Source organism: Rhea americana, unplaced genomic scaffold, assembly GCF_003343005.1.
Source record: "Rhea americana isolate MKP2758 unplaced genomic scaffold, rheAme1 scaffold_22, whole genome shotgun sequence".
NCBI classification, from domain to species: domain Eukaryota; kingdom Metazoa; phylum Chordata; class Aves; order Rheiformes; family Rheidae; genus Rhea; species Rhea americana.
The window spans coordinates 2,383,380-2,400,262 of NW_028186329.1; the positions used below are offsets into that span (position 1 = coordinate 2,383,380).

At 39.6% G+C, this 16,883-nt stretch overlaps 1 protein-coding gene across 2 annotated transcripts; it reads left to right on the forward strand.

The window, feature by feature from the left end:
* Positions 1-553: 553 nt before the first annotated feature.
* On the forward strand, positions 554-16,634 carry DCP2 (decapping mRNA 2). Of its 2 annotated transcripts, none has more exons than XM_085305373.1 (11): positions 554-686; positions 5,551-5,702; positions 6,984-7,111; positions 7,554-7,652; positions 10,181-10,333; positions 12,136-12,248; positions 12,356-12,463; positions 13,229-13,352; positions 13,891-13,992; positions 15,695-15,746; positions 16,424-16,634. In XM_085305373.1, the coding sequence occupies exons 1-11, from the start codon at positions 634-636 to the stop codon at positions 16,585-16,587; spliced, it is 1,248 nt and encodes a 415-aa protein (XP_085161499.1). In that variant the 5' UTR covers positions 554-633; the 3' UTR covers positions 16,588-16,634. The 2 variants fall into 2 exon arrangements, with proteins under 2 accessions (XP_085161499.1, XP_085161498.1); XM_085305372.1 differs by lacking the exon at positions 554-686 and adding an exon at positions 1,183-1,304.
* The last annotated feature ends 249 nt before the right edge of the window (positions 16,635-16,883 follow it).

Genomic DNA, 16,883 nt, shown 5'->3' on the forward strand with positions numbered 1-16,883 from the left:
TTTTTTCCCCCTCATCTAAAGTGAATTTGAGATGAGAAGAACGAAGCAAAGACAGATTTAAAGTAGTTTACTTCTTCAYGCACAGCTGCGCAACGCGCTCAAGGGCCCGAGGAGGTAACATCGTTTAACGAACGGCGTTTGGCGCTCAGCAGAGCAGCCCGGGCACCCAGCACAAAAGCTGCAGCCCTGCACGAAGCCCCGGCGGGCCGCTGGGAAGATGGAAGGCGAGTCCCGGCGGCGCAGCTGGCGCGGGGCCTCCCCARGAGCCTCCGCGAGTCGCCGAGCGCCGCGCCGCACCGGCTGAAATGGCGGCCGCGCCGCCCGCCGGGGCTGCCGTGCGCAGGCGCACAGCGCGCATGGCGATCGCAGTGGCGCCGATTGGCTCGCTCCCGCCATGGGCTGATTCGTCTCTTGCCCCAATATCTCCCGAGCTGATTGGCTCTGCTTTCGGAGTCGCGTGGGCCCGCTGGGCGGCCCGCGGCGCGGTGCGCACGCGGGGATTGGCGCAGCGGGCTGTCGCTCTCGCCTCGGCCCGCCCCGCCGCGCTGCGCGCTGGGCGGGCGCCGCGCAGTCCCGCCTCTGCCGCCGCGCTTGGTTCGGGCTCAGTCGCGTCGGGATGAGCCGCGTTTCCCCATGGAGACCAAACGGGCCGAGATCCCCAGCAGCGTTTTGGACGACCTGTGCAGGTAGCTCGGGCCACCGCCCACCGGGCAGCCCCGGCTGGGCAGCTCCCTCCCCCTCCCCCCGCGGCGGCGGCGGCGGCGCCCCCTCCCATGGTGCCCCGGGCGCGCGGCCGTTGAGGGGGGAGGGGGCGCGCGCGGCTCCCCCCCCCCCCCCTTGTGCGCGCGGGGCCCGTCCGTTGGGCACGGCAGCGCGGTCGGCTCGGGGCTTTTCGGAGCTCTTGGGCAAGGTTGGAGGGCGAGGCGGGAGGGAGGCGGTCCGGGAGCCTCGGGAAGGAAGGGGTGTTGGACCTCCTGCGGCGGCTGCGAAAYGGAAGGGGGTCGGCGCTGCTGAGGAGCCTCGCGCTGTGCGTGCGCGGGGGCCGCATCGGCGTGTTGGCGGGAGGTGCCGCCGCGTCAGGAGCCTCTTGAAAGCTCCCCTGGCGGGGTGCGGAAGGTACCTGCTGCTTTGTAGTCGGCACCGGAGTGGAAAACCGATGTAGCGCTAAATGAGCAGCGCGGAAGAAATCGAGAATATTGCGGAGGGGGGTGGAGCAGCAGAGGATGCTTCATGTTTTTCTTCCAGTGTTTCGAGGTTCAAAAGTTCGTACTGTTTGGCYAAGGAAGTAAAACTGCATCGGCGAGGTTTGTGCGAGTGAGAGGAGAGTTGTAAGCGTAAGGTTCATACAGTGCGTGTTGTGATGAGTTAACGTGATGCGTATAGCTCAGAAGTTTAGTTTGGTTGATGGGGTGATAGGTGATGAGGAGTCCTTTCTGCTGATCTACCTCTACTAGAAAAGAGTGGTCTGGTGGGACAGGGGAAAAAGGGGTCAAGGAACACCCATTACTGCAAAATTGTTCTCTATTGTTTGCCGATCCTTTTAGAGTGAGTGATCAGTTTTTCTCATCCTAAAGGCTACACATTTAAGTTTTCAGTGTAAGACACAGAAACTTTTTGTTTGTTTTCTTATGATCTCAACCTCTGATCATCACTAATGCTGTCTTTTGGACTTCCTGATTCATCTGTATCATCCCCAGAATTTGATGCCCAGAACTGAATGTGGTGTACACATGAAATAATCCTTGTATCTTACTACATTGAACAGATTCTAAAGTATTTACGTGCAACAGAAAATGGTTACCAGAAGTGAAGGATAGTCCACTTGCGTGAAATTACTGTTTTCAGATGAATGAGGGTGCTTAGAATTGAGAATTCCACAGAAAACCAGACCTGTTCAGTGCACTACTGTTTCATTTTGTATCTAAGCAAGAGTCAAAGTTTGCAGTGGATAGGTACTAATTTTAGTTCTGTAAGTCTGGCCGCTGAAACATGTTTGTTTATCTATAATGTCTGTTCTGAGCTCCCTAAAGAGACCCCTCAGAGGCAGGRCTTTTCCTTTAGATGCCTGCTCACGTATAAAGAATGAATTAAGACTATTCCAGAGAATCAGGAGGGGGAATTCAAATACTTCTAGAACTGAAATAGCCTGCCTGCAGGGAAGCTGGTGGAAGCATGACTAATCTGGATTTTAAGTTGTTTCAGGCTTAGTCCCACTGTCTGTGTAATGGTGTTCCATTTGAGCTGCTGTCATATTCTACCTTTAAAATGCTGATTTGTCTGGTATTTGCATGAATCTACTGGTGTGGCGTTAATTAAAAAAAAAAAGCTATGAATTGGTAGGTTAGGGGCTTGTCTTCCATTATTGCCGACAGATCAGCCCTGTTTCGAATATATTACCCTGCTTTGGACATGGGCAGAGCAACTGAAAGGAGTAGGGGAATTGGCCTCTAATGCTTTGACAAAGAGAGAAAGTGGAGAAGTGAGAGGACCATGCAGGCCTTGGCTCAAGGGAGATAAGGAAGTGGAAGATCAGTGGTGATGCACTTGGGGTGGTTAACTGTAAACAGAATATTAGAAGATCTGTTACTTCTGCAATCTTCGGTCTCTGTATGATGTGGAAATTTTAGTAGGAGAAGCTTTGCAAGTTTTTTTCCTTAGTTATTGGGCTTACATTAGATTTAACATCTTTTAACACAACCCACACTATTTTTTTGTTGTTAGTCCTGCTGGCAAATGAGCCTTCAATATTTAGAATATTATGATAATTTCAGTATAATAAAAGCTTTGGGAGGTTACAGGACCCTTAGAAAATCTCTACTTTTTCTATATGGACTGTATAGTGTGTCACCTAAAAGTCTAAATAATGTTGTTAAATTTTTAGGAGATGGYAAAAATGTGTATTTCTTTTATTAAGCTAAAAAGAAAAAGAGAAAAAAATCTGATCTCAGGTCAAGCTTGCTGAGTAGTTTAGGATTTTGTGTGTGTGAATATATTTTTTTATATATAACACATACATTTATTTCACTTTAAAACCAAGAAGCTCAGTTAAACCTTAGATGTCCACAAAACACAGCCACTCTCTTTGTGTATCTTGAGAGTGTCAGAGTATCTTTCAGACTTGGGTTCTCTTCRGACAGGTATATTTTCCTTTCACCTGAAGCTTGGATTCTCTGTAGAAAAGTGTCTGTTAAATGCAGAGCCCTCTTGTGTAAGGAGGGCTCAACTTAAGTACCTCTGCCTGTATTTGCAGTTGACCTGCTTGTTATCTGATACTGTTCCCTGTGACAAAAAGACCACTGTGAGTGGTTGTAGAGATAGTCAATATAACACACTGCTGAATTAAAATGCATGTAGATTTTTCTTCAAGCYAAATCACTTTTCTTTGATCCCACTCAAAAGACAATCAAAGAGGTTCATATATAGGTCCTCAGATCATTTGAAGCTGTGCCACCTAATTCAGCCAGTTAGTCTAAGTAATAATTCCATTGTTCAGGGCAGGGCAGCTACAGTTTAGTGCCTGCAGGTAATTCTCACGGCTGTTGCCAGCACCAAAGACACCTCAGCTGATACCTTAATTTTGTATGACCTGAGGGGTGGATGTGATATGTTTTTATTATTTTAGTTTTATCTTTGGGTTCTAAGTTCTTATGCATTGTGCAGGATGACTGTGGATTTCTTGTATTCAACAATTTTGATCTTAAATTACGAAATACCATTAAATTATATGATTAATTGGGCTAAATCTCCWTTTTATTATCTGTAGTGGCTTGAAGCAACTTAATTTTCATATATAAACTTACCCTGTAGGAAGGCCTAAATTATGTTCTTAGGTATGGTTTATGGCCTAATGTTACTAATTAGGCTCTTGTATATATAAGGTGTGGTTTGCAGTATTTCTGTGATGATATATTTTGCTGGGGGTAGAGGTTGGCAATTTAGTAGCAACTATAGCATTTAGCACCAAATTAAATGTTTACTTGAAAAAGGGAAATTATTAAATTGATTCCTTGTGTAGGAGAAAACAATGTGTACCAGTGGACGTTCTCTCTGATACTAATTACCATCAATGTTTGCCAGGTTGTCAGCAGTGGAATATATAGTAAAATTATGTAGGTTATAGTTAAGCTTAAATGGGATGGGATTCTTACTGCATGTTATTAAAAATTCTCTTACATGTTGGATTTAGTAAATCAAGTAGATCAGATGAAAGACTCAGACTATAGGCTTTGTTTCCCATGTGGAATTTATCCATTACTGTAGGTAACATTGTGCTATATTCTGAGTCAAATATCCATAGCTGTGAGTTCACAGAATCTGGTACTGAAATTCTATAGCACTGAGGCCTGTAACGAAGAACCAGTATAAACTAGCTCTTAAAAATAATCATTTTTCAACTGTAGGAAGTAATAAGTAGACTTTTATATTCCACTTCCGAGATCTGTGTGAGGATCAGGTATAGGTGGTGATTATTGTTAAATGATTTAATTGCAAAGCCATTCCTTGAAAGATACCCCCCCCCAAAAAAAAAAATCTGATGTCACTTTCACTGAAACTTCTTAAAACTATCATGGCTTTTACCTGCTAGTAAATAAAACTGCTACATCTTAATTCTTTTTCAGTGGATGAAATGTTACTTGGCTGCATATAAAAACAAGTCGCAAGCTAAAGCCAGATACAGAATGTCTTCAAGTGTCTGTAGAGTTCCTCTTAGGCTGTTCTAGAGTTACAGAAAACAAAGATAACAATTCTAGTTCTGGCAAATTAATCTATRCGTATGCTTCAATAGCAGGACTGCTCTGACCCTTTATTTAACAGGACTTACATGCACATTTCATTTTTCATCATACTGTCTTGCTACTGAGTTATACTCTGTGGCTCCTAGATAAACGAGTGGAAGCTGCACAATCTTAATGTAGCATCTTATTGCAGAGTCTTAATTTAGGGTTTGGATTGCTTGACCTTTCTCTTTTCTTTCTCTTACTTTCTTACTGTTGCCTCGTCTTTTAACTTTGGGAGGTACAAACTGGAGGTACCTGTAAAATAGATGYGAAAAATGTACCAATTTTCCACTTCCTACTTCAGACTGAGGAAATGAATAAGATCATATTGCCAGAAGTAGATAAACTTTAAAATTTACAAAAAATGATATTTTACTGTGGTGTTTTAGTGGAAAAAATACATGAATGTGTTTTAACTTGTGCTCAAAAGAAATATATTGGAATTCAGTGAAATTTTTTTACTGGGCATTTAAAAATTATTTAATTTTTGCAATATAGCCATTTACTTAGGCTGTCTTCACCTTCTTTGTTTTCACAACAGTTAAATTACTTACTAATTACTTGTAATTGAGTTTTGGGACCTCATGACACATTTTCCTTCCTAATTTTAAAAGCTGTAACTTTCACATGAAAACTTTTTGCTGTGCAGATCACCAGGAAGATCTGTTGCTCTGCACTCAGAGATTAGGAAAACTGCTGCTGTACTGCATTTTCATTGTTAGATTTAAATCAATAGGTTTGTCTAATCTTATTTTTCTTTCTTTCCTGGCAGCCGRTTTATTTTGCACATTCCAAGTGAAGAGAGAGACAATGCAATCAGAGTATGTTTTCAGATTGAACTCGCCCATTGGTTTTACTTGGATTTCTACATGCAAAACACACCAGGATTACCTCAGTGTGGGATAAGAGACTTTGCTAAAGCTGATATCCTTTTTATTACTATAAATGTTTTCAGACTCTGTGGATAAAATGCAAACTACCTACTGTTAGTAAAACTTTGTATCTTGTATTTGCAACAGGAAAATGGAATGCAAACAGGAGATGTTCCTGTCCTGGTGATTATCTACTAGACATGATTTTTAGCTTTTCAGTGCTCCCATAGTTTTGTGGCTTCTAGAAGAGATATTTCTCTTGCTGCTTAGGAACTGTGGAAAGCAAGGAAGATTATTCACTTTTCCTCATGGCTGCAGGTTGGCAGACTGGGTGGGTTTCACATGAGCTGTTGGAACTCTTCAGTGTATGCTCTCTCCTTATTTAAAGCCTTTCACTGAAAAACTTGGTGCGAGTGTAGCTAAAGGTGGTATATGTTCCCCAATGGAAAGCAGTATGTATTTGTTGGGAGTTCTGGCAGTTGCTGCAGGATTCTCATAGAAACTGTCCTGTTGATAGGGAGGAGGAGGCATTTTTACTGAACTGCTATGGCTGTCTTCTGCCAGGCCTGACACTTACTGAAAAAAAAGCAGAACTTATATGATCAGTGCCTTGTTGGAAAAAAAAACTTGACAAATAAATTTCATACCAACATATAGAAAGTGTTTTTATTTTAATCTTTTCCCATTCCTTTTTGACATGGAACTAGATTATTTGTTCTAACCTTCATAATAATATCATCTGTGGTTTCACTGTCCAAATTAATTCCTTGTCAGTTTGAACATCAGAGACTTGGTTTGGAAGGCTGACAGTACTTATAAGTACTTATTTTAGCAATAAATTGTTATTATTTTTTTGGTTACTAGATACTATGTAGAGTTTTTGATTAATTTCAGGTAGACTTTTAAGTTATAGCAGTATTTTTCAGACTAAAGCAGTTTCTGTTGTGCTGCTGTAGGCAGCAGAAGAGAAATAGTGTAGTAGAAAATACTTGTTCGTTACACCTTTTTCTTTCTGGCTTACATTTGCCAGGAATGTTATTTCTGCTGTGGTATTTGTTTTTAAATATAATACTAAAGGTTTTTTATTGATACTGTCTTTGGGATTTTGATAAGATTTTTTTAAGGACTTGAACATTTGCTTTCAAAGTTCTAGAGTTGTAAATGTTATTTGTATTTCCTCTGCACGGTGAGAATCTGTAGTATTCTTCACATCCAAGAGAACATATCTGGAAACACTCTGAGAAGGTTATTGTAAATGTTGAGTAGGTATCTTTGTATGACTGCATATGATTGGAAACTGGATAAATTTAGCATCCTTAACCTGCTGCTGTACTCTTCAATCACTGCCCTTTTTTACTGCCTCAAGGTGAAGATGTACAGAAGGTTTTAGATGAGTGGAAGGAGTATAAAATGGGAGTGCCAACCTATGGTGCAATTATTCTTGATGAGACACTTGAAAATGTAAGTATGGAAATAATGGTGAAGGACTAGCTAGACACATGGGATGTGAACTGGGAAAAGTAATCTTTTTGTAATTCACTTTAGTCATCTTGAAAATAAATAAATAAATAAAATTGAGGCAGTTCAGATTCACAGAGACCTGACAGAAATATGATGCAGTTGAAATGTGTACAGGAATATAATGTATGTGTAAAATATGGGAGATGAGGTACACTTTTGCTTTCTTTTCTTTCTTCTTTTCTTTTTCCTTTTTTTTYCCGCCTCTCTCAGAACACAGAAAACTTTATCAGAGAGCTGAGTAATGACTGCTTAAGGATTGGTTCCTTCTCCAGTGAAGGAACCAATCCAGTGAAAAGTTTATCTGTGGGGCTAAAGGAAAGAGGTTTCCTAGAAATTGGTTAGAATAATGGATGTTGACAGTTGCATTTCTTGTTTTCTGCAGGTTCTTTTGGTCCAGGGCTATTTAGCAAAGTCTGGTTGGGGTTTTCCAAAAGGGAAGGTAAATAAAGAAGAGGCTCCTCATGACTGTGCTGCTAGAGAGGTAAGTTTTGTTTGATTCTCTTAAATTGAATTTTTCTTTTAAGATAAAGAAAAGAAATCTTGCTGAGAGCAGGATATATGCGTTAGATAATAAGACATTTTATTTAGGTATCTGCTTATGAAAATCAGGTAAATAACTTATTTATTCTTAATGATTTCTTCTGCTCTATGGCTTTTGGAATATTAATTGCAAGAGCCACCAGAACTGTAAGATAATGGAAGAGTGGGAATTGAGCCTAGGTAAGAAGGGCTATGTGTAGTTGATGGAGGTTGTAGAAGGTTATGTAAAACCTACAAAAAACTTTATTTTAAATTGTTCAATGATACAGGACCAAGGATCACTATATATGGCAAGTAGACTATAAAAGTAATCTGCAGGATTTATTGCTGCAGGAAATCTGAAACTTATACTAGAGTTGTATACTGAAAAAAAAACTGTAAAAGAATRTTACTGGTTATAAACTCAGTGTTCCTATAACTGAGAGTCTCGTAATACACTTTATCTTGAGAAAGAATTAAGTTGATGAAGGAAAGTAATAAGATGCATTATTTTTCTTCTTGACTGAACTGCGTGAGCATCTGAGAAATCATGTGTTTTCTTCCTATGTGTATGTGTTGAAAACAGATGAATGAAAAACTTACTATTTCTGACTTTCTGAGGATGCTTTCTATACCATTTAGCTACTTCATAGGGACTCAGAATAACAAAATCAGGTGTTATATCTTAGCAGTGCGTTATTATGCAGTAGTCAGATGTGAACTGTCATGTGATTCCTTACTGATTCCTGAGCGCAGAACATTGTTTATATAGTATTGTATGACTTATCGAAGAGTAAAACACCTGAGCTGTAGATACAGTGGACTGTCATTGCATAGCTCAAGGATTAGGAAAGATGATCAGAAGGCCAATGAAGTTAACTTTATTATTCAGTGAGTATCTCTTCTCACCCATAAAAGAGCATATTAATTAAACTTTTGCTAGGCAGGTATTATTAAGGATCGTCTGAAGGACTGCAACTTGAAGGGAGAGGAGACCAAAAAAATATGGACTGCAGCACAGTTGACAAGGGCTTGTTGAAAGTGGGCATAACTAGTTTGGGAAAGGATAACATGAAATATCCCTTCCCCTTTAGTTTGTGTCATGCTATCAACAGCCTTAATGCAGGCACAGTTATACTGGCAAAAACTCCTTTGATGTGTTTTTCATTTGGARAATTGCTTTAAATTACACGAGCGAGTAACGCTCTTGCTATGAGCTGTCTTCTCCAGGACAGACTGCTACTGTGGCAAACCTGGCAAATTCTTCTAAGTTTAGATACTGCCAGAAGTGGACATGACCGTAATATCTGTGCATAAATCTTTCAGCTGCTTGCACTTGAGTCAGTGCTTGTCTAAAGCCCTAAACTGTATCTGTGTGACACTGTACATGGTCTAATTTGAGGCATCTTCACTGGGCAATACAAATACAGTTCAGTAGTATTTCAGGTATTGATGAGGGCAGAGTAACACTGAATGGGTTATTCTCTTGGTGAGATGAATTTCTACCCTGAAATCAATTGAACCATCAGGAAATATCCTTTAGGAATGGAAAATATTGGTTATAGTAATAAGATTGAAAGGCATCTTCTTTTTAATTGAARAAGCATGTTTTTTGTGGGTTGCTTGTGTTTTTCAGTTTTTGTTCTTTTTAACTGCTGCTTTTAATGTAGTTATATAGGAAGATGTTTCCTGTTTTTTATGAAAGGTCATATGTACTAATTCGGAGACTAACTAATCTAATATTTGCTTTTATTAATTGTATCTTCTTGTTTGTTTTTAATTTCCTCTCCATTTTTGGAAATGAAACTTGTAGCCTTCTTTTGCTGCAAACATAGACCTTAAAATACACTAACAAATGTTCTTTTGAAACATCATTGTCTTTCTAGTAATCTCCAGCAGATACAACACTTCTGTCTTTTCCTGAGATTAGCAGACGATGTAGTTTTAAATTTGCCTGTTATCAGTGTTAATGTCCAGCTTGAATTTAATAGTCAAAGTAATTCTACCTTATTGCTGTTTTTTATTCTGAATTTGAAAAGGGTTATATATCTTGAGGGTAGGAGTTTCATAAGGTAAAAAGATCATTTGAATGAACAGAGCAATTGAGCTGTAAATAAAACTTGCTAGAGTTTGCAGATGTTTGTACTTTAGCCTTTCCTGGGAATTAGACTTCCATGCATCGAGCAGCGTGAAGGACCAGCTTGAGACTCCGCATTCATATTAATGAATTGATAAATGAAAGTTTAATAAGGTTGTTTCGACTTTTTTTTTTTTAATTATAGATCTGTCTGTCTTAAAGAAATGTGAAGTATATAGGATCTTAAATACCCTTTCAGTTAATAGGCATATATCTGTTAAAGCTTGTTTTTTGTTAACCGCAACCTGCTTTCCTGTGTAGATCTGAAAACTAGTTGTGCCTTCCCTCATGATGATAGCTTTTGAAATGATGAATCTTAATGTATATACTCATATAATCTATATGCCTCTCAGGTGTTTGAAGAAACTGGGTTTGACATAAAAGATTATATCTGCAAAGAAGAATACATTGAGCTGCGAATTAATGATCAGTTAGCACGGCTGTACATCATTCCAGGAGTTCCAAAGAACACAAAATTCAACCCCAAAACTAGAAGGGAAATTCGGGTATGTATTGGTTTGTTTAATTGTGAAGGTGCTTTGTTGTAGAGGTTGAGTGTTTTCTTAATTTTCTTTTTATAATATATATACATACACACACACATAATATAATATATGTGTGTGTGTGTGTGTGTATATATATATATATATATATATATATATATATATTTTAAAGCTTTTGGCCTGTAAAATAATGAAACTGCCAGATGTGATGAATGTCTCAAATACTAGTTACAGATGGCATCTCATCACTGTAAGGTCTTACAAACTTCTTGCAACTCTGATGGAAAGACTGATTCTTGACCACCTATCTGACATCTCCATTAATTGTGAAAACAGCATTAAAACGTGCAAGCAAACACTGATTCTCTCCTCCTTTTCACCTAAGTGGTGTATGCRTTACTCATTTCATGTTATTCCTAGCTATAACTGAAGATAAAATTATTAATTGATGATATGCAGTCCTCTGCATATTAGAGGAGGGAACTAAGTATTGTGTGCTTTCTCTTATGACTAACACAGTCTGACTTAGTGAATGGTGTGTGTGAAAGAGGAGAYTGGGGAGGGAGCATGCGCTGGGAGCTACCTATCTGAGATGGTCTGTGTACCACTAGGCTGTTAACAGGTATTGTGAACTGGAGAATCAGATATGCAAGTGTCAGAATTGCTGGAAGATTTGTTACTGTGGGTGACCTCCATCAACTTTGAAATCTGGATGTTTTTCTAGTACTGCAATTCACTTTAAAACAGCTATCCCCATTTCTTTTATGCAGATGATGCCACTGACCAGGGTATCAGATTTCAAAATGGGAAAAGGTGCTAATGGTTGACTGGACAAGACTCATTGTTTGGCACTAAAGAATTATTTTATAGAAGTGGAGTGGCATGCAACTCTGAACTGCAGTGATACAGTTTTAACACCAAATGAAAGAGTGGGAACTGCTATTTTTTTTTTTAAAAAAAAGTACAGTAACGTTCTCCCTTTCTCTTCACCCCTGTGCACATGGTCAAAGTTATGTAGAGTTCTTACCACAAAAGATGGTTGTCTACATGTTGAAGTACTTTCTTCACCTGATATAGTTCAACCTGGCATGTCATTTTTGTAATTCATGTAGAATTGTTCTAGAAACTCACTCAGCTTGTAACTTCTTTTGAATTTATTTATCTTAACTGGAGCTGGGTTTAGGGGCTAGATTAATTAATAGAAAAGCTCATACAGGTTTTTATGCATATCAGAATTCTTGATATCTCCCCATATCCCACAAAGTATACAGTTACGGTAGTTAAAATTGTAATGTAAAAATTCTTCTAACACAGATTCTGTATTCTTCCCATTTTTTTCTTTTGTAACAGAAGCTGAAACATATTCTGCAGACTAAGTTCTCTTGCTTTTGATATTTTTTTTTGAATTATTATTGGTGGTCTGGTTTTGGTGGCACTTCAAAAGTAGCAGGAACAGTAGTGGCTTTGAAAGTCACTTAAAGCTGCTACCTCTGTACTATGGCAAGTACACAGTGATTTGTTGTGGTTTCTGGGTTTTGAAAACTATCCAGCAACTAGATTTTGAGTAATATATTTTTGTATTTTAGATAATATATCTTACAATGAATATGTGCTGTAGCAGCCATTATTGTGTAGTTACAGTCAGAAGAATAGCTTGTCATTAATTAGCCTTATGTGGAAAGCTGTTTTAGGCTGTTAATTCAAGTCTTTTGTTACAGTTTTTAATTAAAGAAAATAATTGTGGGTGGGGTGCACTTGTAAAATTTTCTAATGCTACAGCAGTGTGGGTTTTTTCTGTTTTTCAGAATATCGAATGGTTTTCCATTGACAAATTACCATGCCACAGGAATGATATGACCCCAAAGTCCAAGCTAGGTTTGGCACCTAACAAATTTTTTATGGCCATTCCCTTCATCAGGTATGTTCAAGATGAGCCAAATGCTAGGGCAGTACCTTTCAGAACAGGTTAATTTCTTCGGACTTGTTTTAGTAAGTGAATCTTGTTGAACGTCTGCTTGGTCACAGGCCGTTGAGGGAATGGCTTTCTCGAAGGAATGGAGATTCCTCAGATAGCGACAATGGATTTTCATCTACTGGGAGCACACCCTCTAAGCTCAACGTGGAAAAAGCGAGGTAAGATCCAGGTCAGTTTAATTCCTCTGTCTATAGCCTTTCTAGCAAACACTGGTTGCACAAAGCTTTCTCTCTGAATATTCCTGTTTCAGGAATAGGAATGGTTAATAAGATAACAGGAATATCTTGGGGGATTTTAAACAAGTTGGAAARTTAATTACTGTCTTTATGTGCTTTTTTTAGGGGAGGGAGGATGGAGGGAAGGGTGAATTCTCAATCATGTCAGAACTGAGATAATTTATTGAGTCYTATATATAGGAATCCAAAAAACAATTGGAACGAGTAGATAACTTAGTTCAATGCTTTTGCTACTTCCATAAGAGAAATAAGACTTTTTAAAGAAGTAGTAGTACTGAGAGGGGTATTGGAAAAACAGTCTAAAATCAGAGCGAAACCTTTCAAGAACACTGGAAAGGATCGGTAGGGAAACAAGTCCTACTGTTTTCTTGTCTCAGCTAAACTAAAAGTGTAAAGCAAATCTTCAAACCTGGATTCCTATGAGGAAGGCTACGCTGCAGTAATTTGGGTCAGCTGAGCACTGACCACTGACGTATTAAAGATGCTCAGGTGGGCACAGCTTGCTGTCTGCACAGAGCATGGGCATCCTGCCAGCAGGCAAGCTAAAGCTGGGTGAATGGAGTGAGCATCATTATAGTTTTGACACTTCAGCTTGTTCTGGAGGGGCAGAAAACTTTAATGTATTTTTGTTCTTCTATTAATAGCCTTGAAGTTGTGTTGTAAATCCTGTTTTTTCTCATGTGCCAGATCCAAACTTCGCTGTAGTCAGCAGGTGTTTACAGATGGCTTTTCGGGAGAGCAGTGGGTAAAGCCAAAACAGCCACAGAAGCCATACAATCATCCAGAGATGTCTGAAGTTTTAAAAATAAAGGTATGTTACATTTTCCAGACTCATCATTCTGCCCTGGAACTGAAGAATTTTATTGCCATAACATGCAAAAGAAAAACTTGCAAAAAAAGGGGGAAAAATATTCCTGCAAGGAGTTCTCRGACTCGCTTGCTTGGTATTGACACTGGAGGGGGTGGGTGTCAGGCTGTAGTTGTTTCAGATCTGCACAGCAGTTGGCACTCGCCCTTCGGTGTCCTTCACATACCTCTTTGAAGTTCTCTGCATACCACTAGCACGTGTGTATCAGGATGTGGGAACTTACTGCGTTGTATTTATTGTACAGCAATGCGTCTGTAATATGCAAGAGACTGCGTAAGAGCTGATAACTTTTGTAACTTGAGTGCATGTTGCTTTGTTAATTTCTGTGTGCTTCAGTTTGTCTACAAAAATATTAAAATGTTTTGAGGTACTGGGAGGGAGGGTTTAGTTAACAAGTAGAAAGTGTCACAGTGCAATGATGCTCAGTGCTGCCATTTAAACTGTTGTCTCTACGATGTTTTGGATGTAATGGCTGAGTCAGAACTTGAGGGGCAATGGCAGAAAGCAATATCAAGACACTCCCAGCCAAAAGAAGCGAACAAACGGAGTCCACAGTCAACCAGCTAAGCAAAACCACGCCTTGGTAAGAAACATGTAGTGGCTGTCTCATTTATCAGGTTCCAGTAATAGCGGGAGTGCGTATCTATCAAAAATATATTTGAACAGAATATTCAGTAGGTATGTTGTAGGAATGTGCCATTTCTTAACTTACATGTACATACATCTATAGGTAAGCGTACTAAACCTTATTAAGTTAGCATTTCGGAAATAAGGCTTATCTCATCTGCTGAGAATTTCGTCAGCTCTTTCAGTAGACAGTCCTCCTGCAGCTTGCTGTGTTCCTGTCAGGTAACATGTTATAGTATACTATAGTGTGATATGCTAACGTATGTCACTGTAAATCTATGTATACCTTRTATATAAGACATTAATATGTCAGACATTATTTTAAATAACAAGTTTTGTTRTTCAACAGTTAGATAAACTATAAAGTATATACTTAATTATTTCCCTCTTCTCTGGCATGAATTTTGAGATATCAGCTAGACTTTTGTGTGCCAGCATCTCCTGTGCTTTCTTCAGCAGCATGTAAACGCCACTATGAATTCTTGTTTTCCTACCTCTTGTTTGTTGTAACTGTCCTTGCCCCCAAAGTTCTGCCGGCTGGGAGAACTCACTGAGTTACTTCCTTAACATCTTCTCTTCTCCCCCCTTCTCCTCCCCACTGGTTTTACAGTTCTCTAATTCTGCTCAGTTGGCTTTTGTGCGACTGAGCCCCAAGCTGAACTGCAGTGGAGAACTGCTTGCCCAGGCTTTAGCTCTTCTTATTTATTAGCTGTAAGCTAGACTTATCTTGGCTTGTACTTCTTGCCTTCTTTTTTGTTTTCATGTAAAAATGCAGAAAACATAAACTCTCCTCCTTGTGAAATCATTTTTGTAGAAAGCAATGGTTAAGCTGCATTTAGGTCTGAGAGTAGAAGAATGAAAAGTTAGAGGATTGACTTTCCAGAAATGYTGTGGCTTTATAAAAAAGGCTGTATTTTATGATGGTGGTAGTCTGCAGGATCTTTCTAGAAATGAGTGGAACTGTTAATCCTCCACAGTTAGTGTGCAAGCTCTTTATAGACTTGGCCGAATATTTCTGTGTTATTTTGTTTGTGTTTTCATGATTATTTAGTTTATGAACTAAAGTTTAAACACTACATTTCCCAGAAATGTTTTCTAACCTAATTTGAAGGCCAGGAAGCTCTTAATTTTAACAGATTGCACAAGGTTATACTTCTCTGTATACCCATGGTGCTAGCACTTAATTCTTTTTTGGAGATGTTTTAAGTTTCTGTCCTTAATGCATGCTGATCTAAGTGGTAGTAGCAGCCTGTTTGCAAATACTCTACCCCCAGCTTTTCAGGGCAGGCAGATTTAAGAACAGGCATATGCGTGTGCCACTTTGATTCCACACCATCATATGCAAGCAATTTCTGGCTTAAAACATTCAGAAATTGCTCAAAATTCTTCTTTAAAACCCTCTATCTTGAAAGTGATTGGCTGACTCGCAAGATTGCGTGCTTCTGAAACACTTGGGTGGAATTGGAGTGTGCTTACTAGATAAAGCAGCATCACAGAATTCATGTTCTGTGTTGTAAATGACGTAATTCCCGCATCAGGAGGCGTGTCAAAGCAAAGGTAACCAAGGTGCCTTGTAGCTGACACTTCAGCAATATCTCGAAGAACATAAATGTAATTTTCTTAYGAAGTGTGTAACATGTGGTCATTCTCTTAACTAGAAATGTGAAAAAAGGCTTAATCCAAGAAGACTGCAAGATAACTTTGAAACAGGCAAGTACACTCTGAATTTCCATCCGCTGTCATGCATTTGGGGCTGAAGACACTAGACGATTGTTTGTTTGTTTTTTCCCCTTCTGCCAAATGTTACAAAGCAGTATTCCTCTAAGGAAGACTGTTGTTTTTTGTCAGCTTTGTGTAGTTTTGCAATTCCTCYGTTTAATTAATTATGAAAACTGTCTGCTCTCACCTTGTTGCTGGGCAAAAATAACCAAGGCTTGATTCAGAAAATAGCTGAATCAACATAATGCTGGTAATGAAGTGTTATCATACTTCCTGCCCTCTACAGTTTCACTAGTTAATACAGATTAGTCCAACAGCTTCTTGAGTGTTTTCAGTTTTCTACTTCCTGTTCAGGAAATAGAGCCACAATTATTTCCTCCTTACTAAGATGTGATTTGCAAAACAGAAACCTGTGAGTAAAATTGGCTTTTGAAAGTGCCTCCAGATTGTCATGAGTTTTAAGATCTGTCCGAGCCACTAGATGCCTGGTAAATACGGCTGTGCGACTTGCCCTTACAGTTTATCACCAGACGTAGACTTTACTGTAGCTGTTCACTGAATACGCGTTTCGTGCATGGCTTGTAGCCTTGCATACTGTCGTTGATCCACTTACTGCTCGCTAGCTGTTTAAATTTGTTCCATGTTTCTTTCCCGCTCCCTTTAAGCAGATGCAGCATGTGAGATGTGTTGCTCCAGTGAAGACCCACTGCTGGAACATGGAGAGGGACACTCTGTGGCATGCAATGGCCATTACAAATTTGCATTTTCATCGAGAGCTTTCTTGAGCTTCAAGTTTGACCATGATGCCATAATGAAAAGTTTTGACCTCTGACAGCAAACGTGTTAAGAACAAATATCAGACTTGCCTGTTGCAATTGAGTGGGTTTCTAATCCAGCCTTACTCTTTCTCAGGAGTTTTTTTGTTTGGGGGGGGGGAAGGGGAGAAGGAATGATTTTGTGTGTGTGTGTGTGTGTATGTGCGTGCGCATGCGTGTGTGTCCGCGCACACTTTTTTTTTTATGCAATGCAGGGACTGACTGATGGTTTGGAAGGGTCTGTTCTCTTCACAGTATGGGAGTGGCACAGTGAAGTGTTGCACTTTAAATGCAGTATCGCCTTTGTCCACGA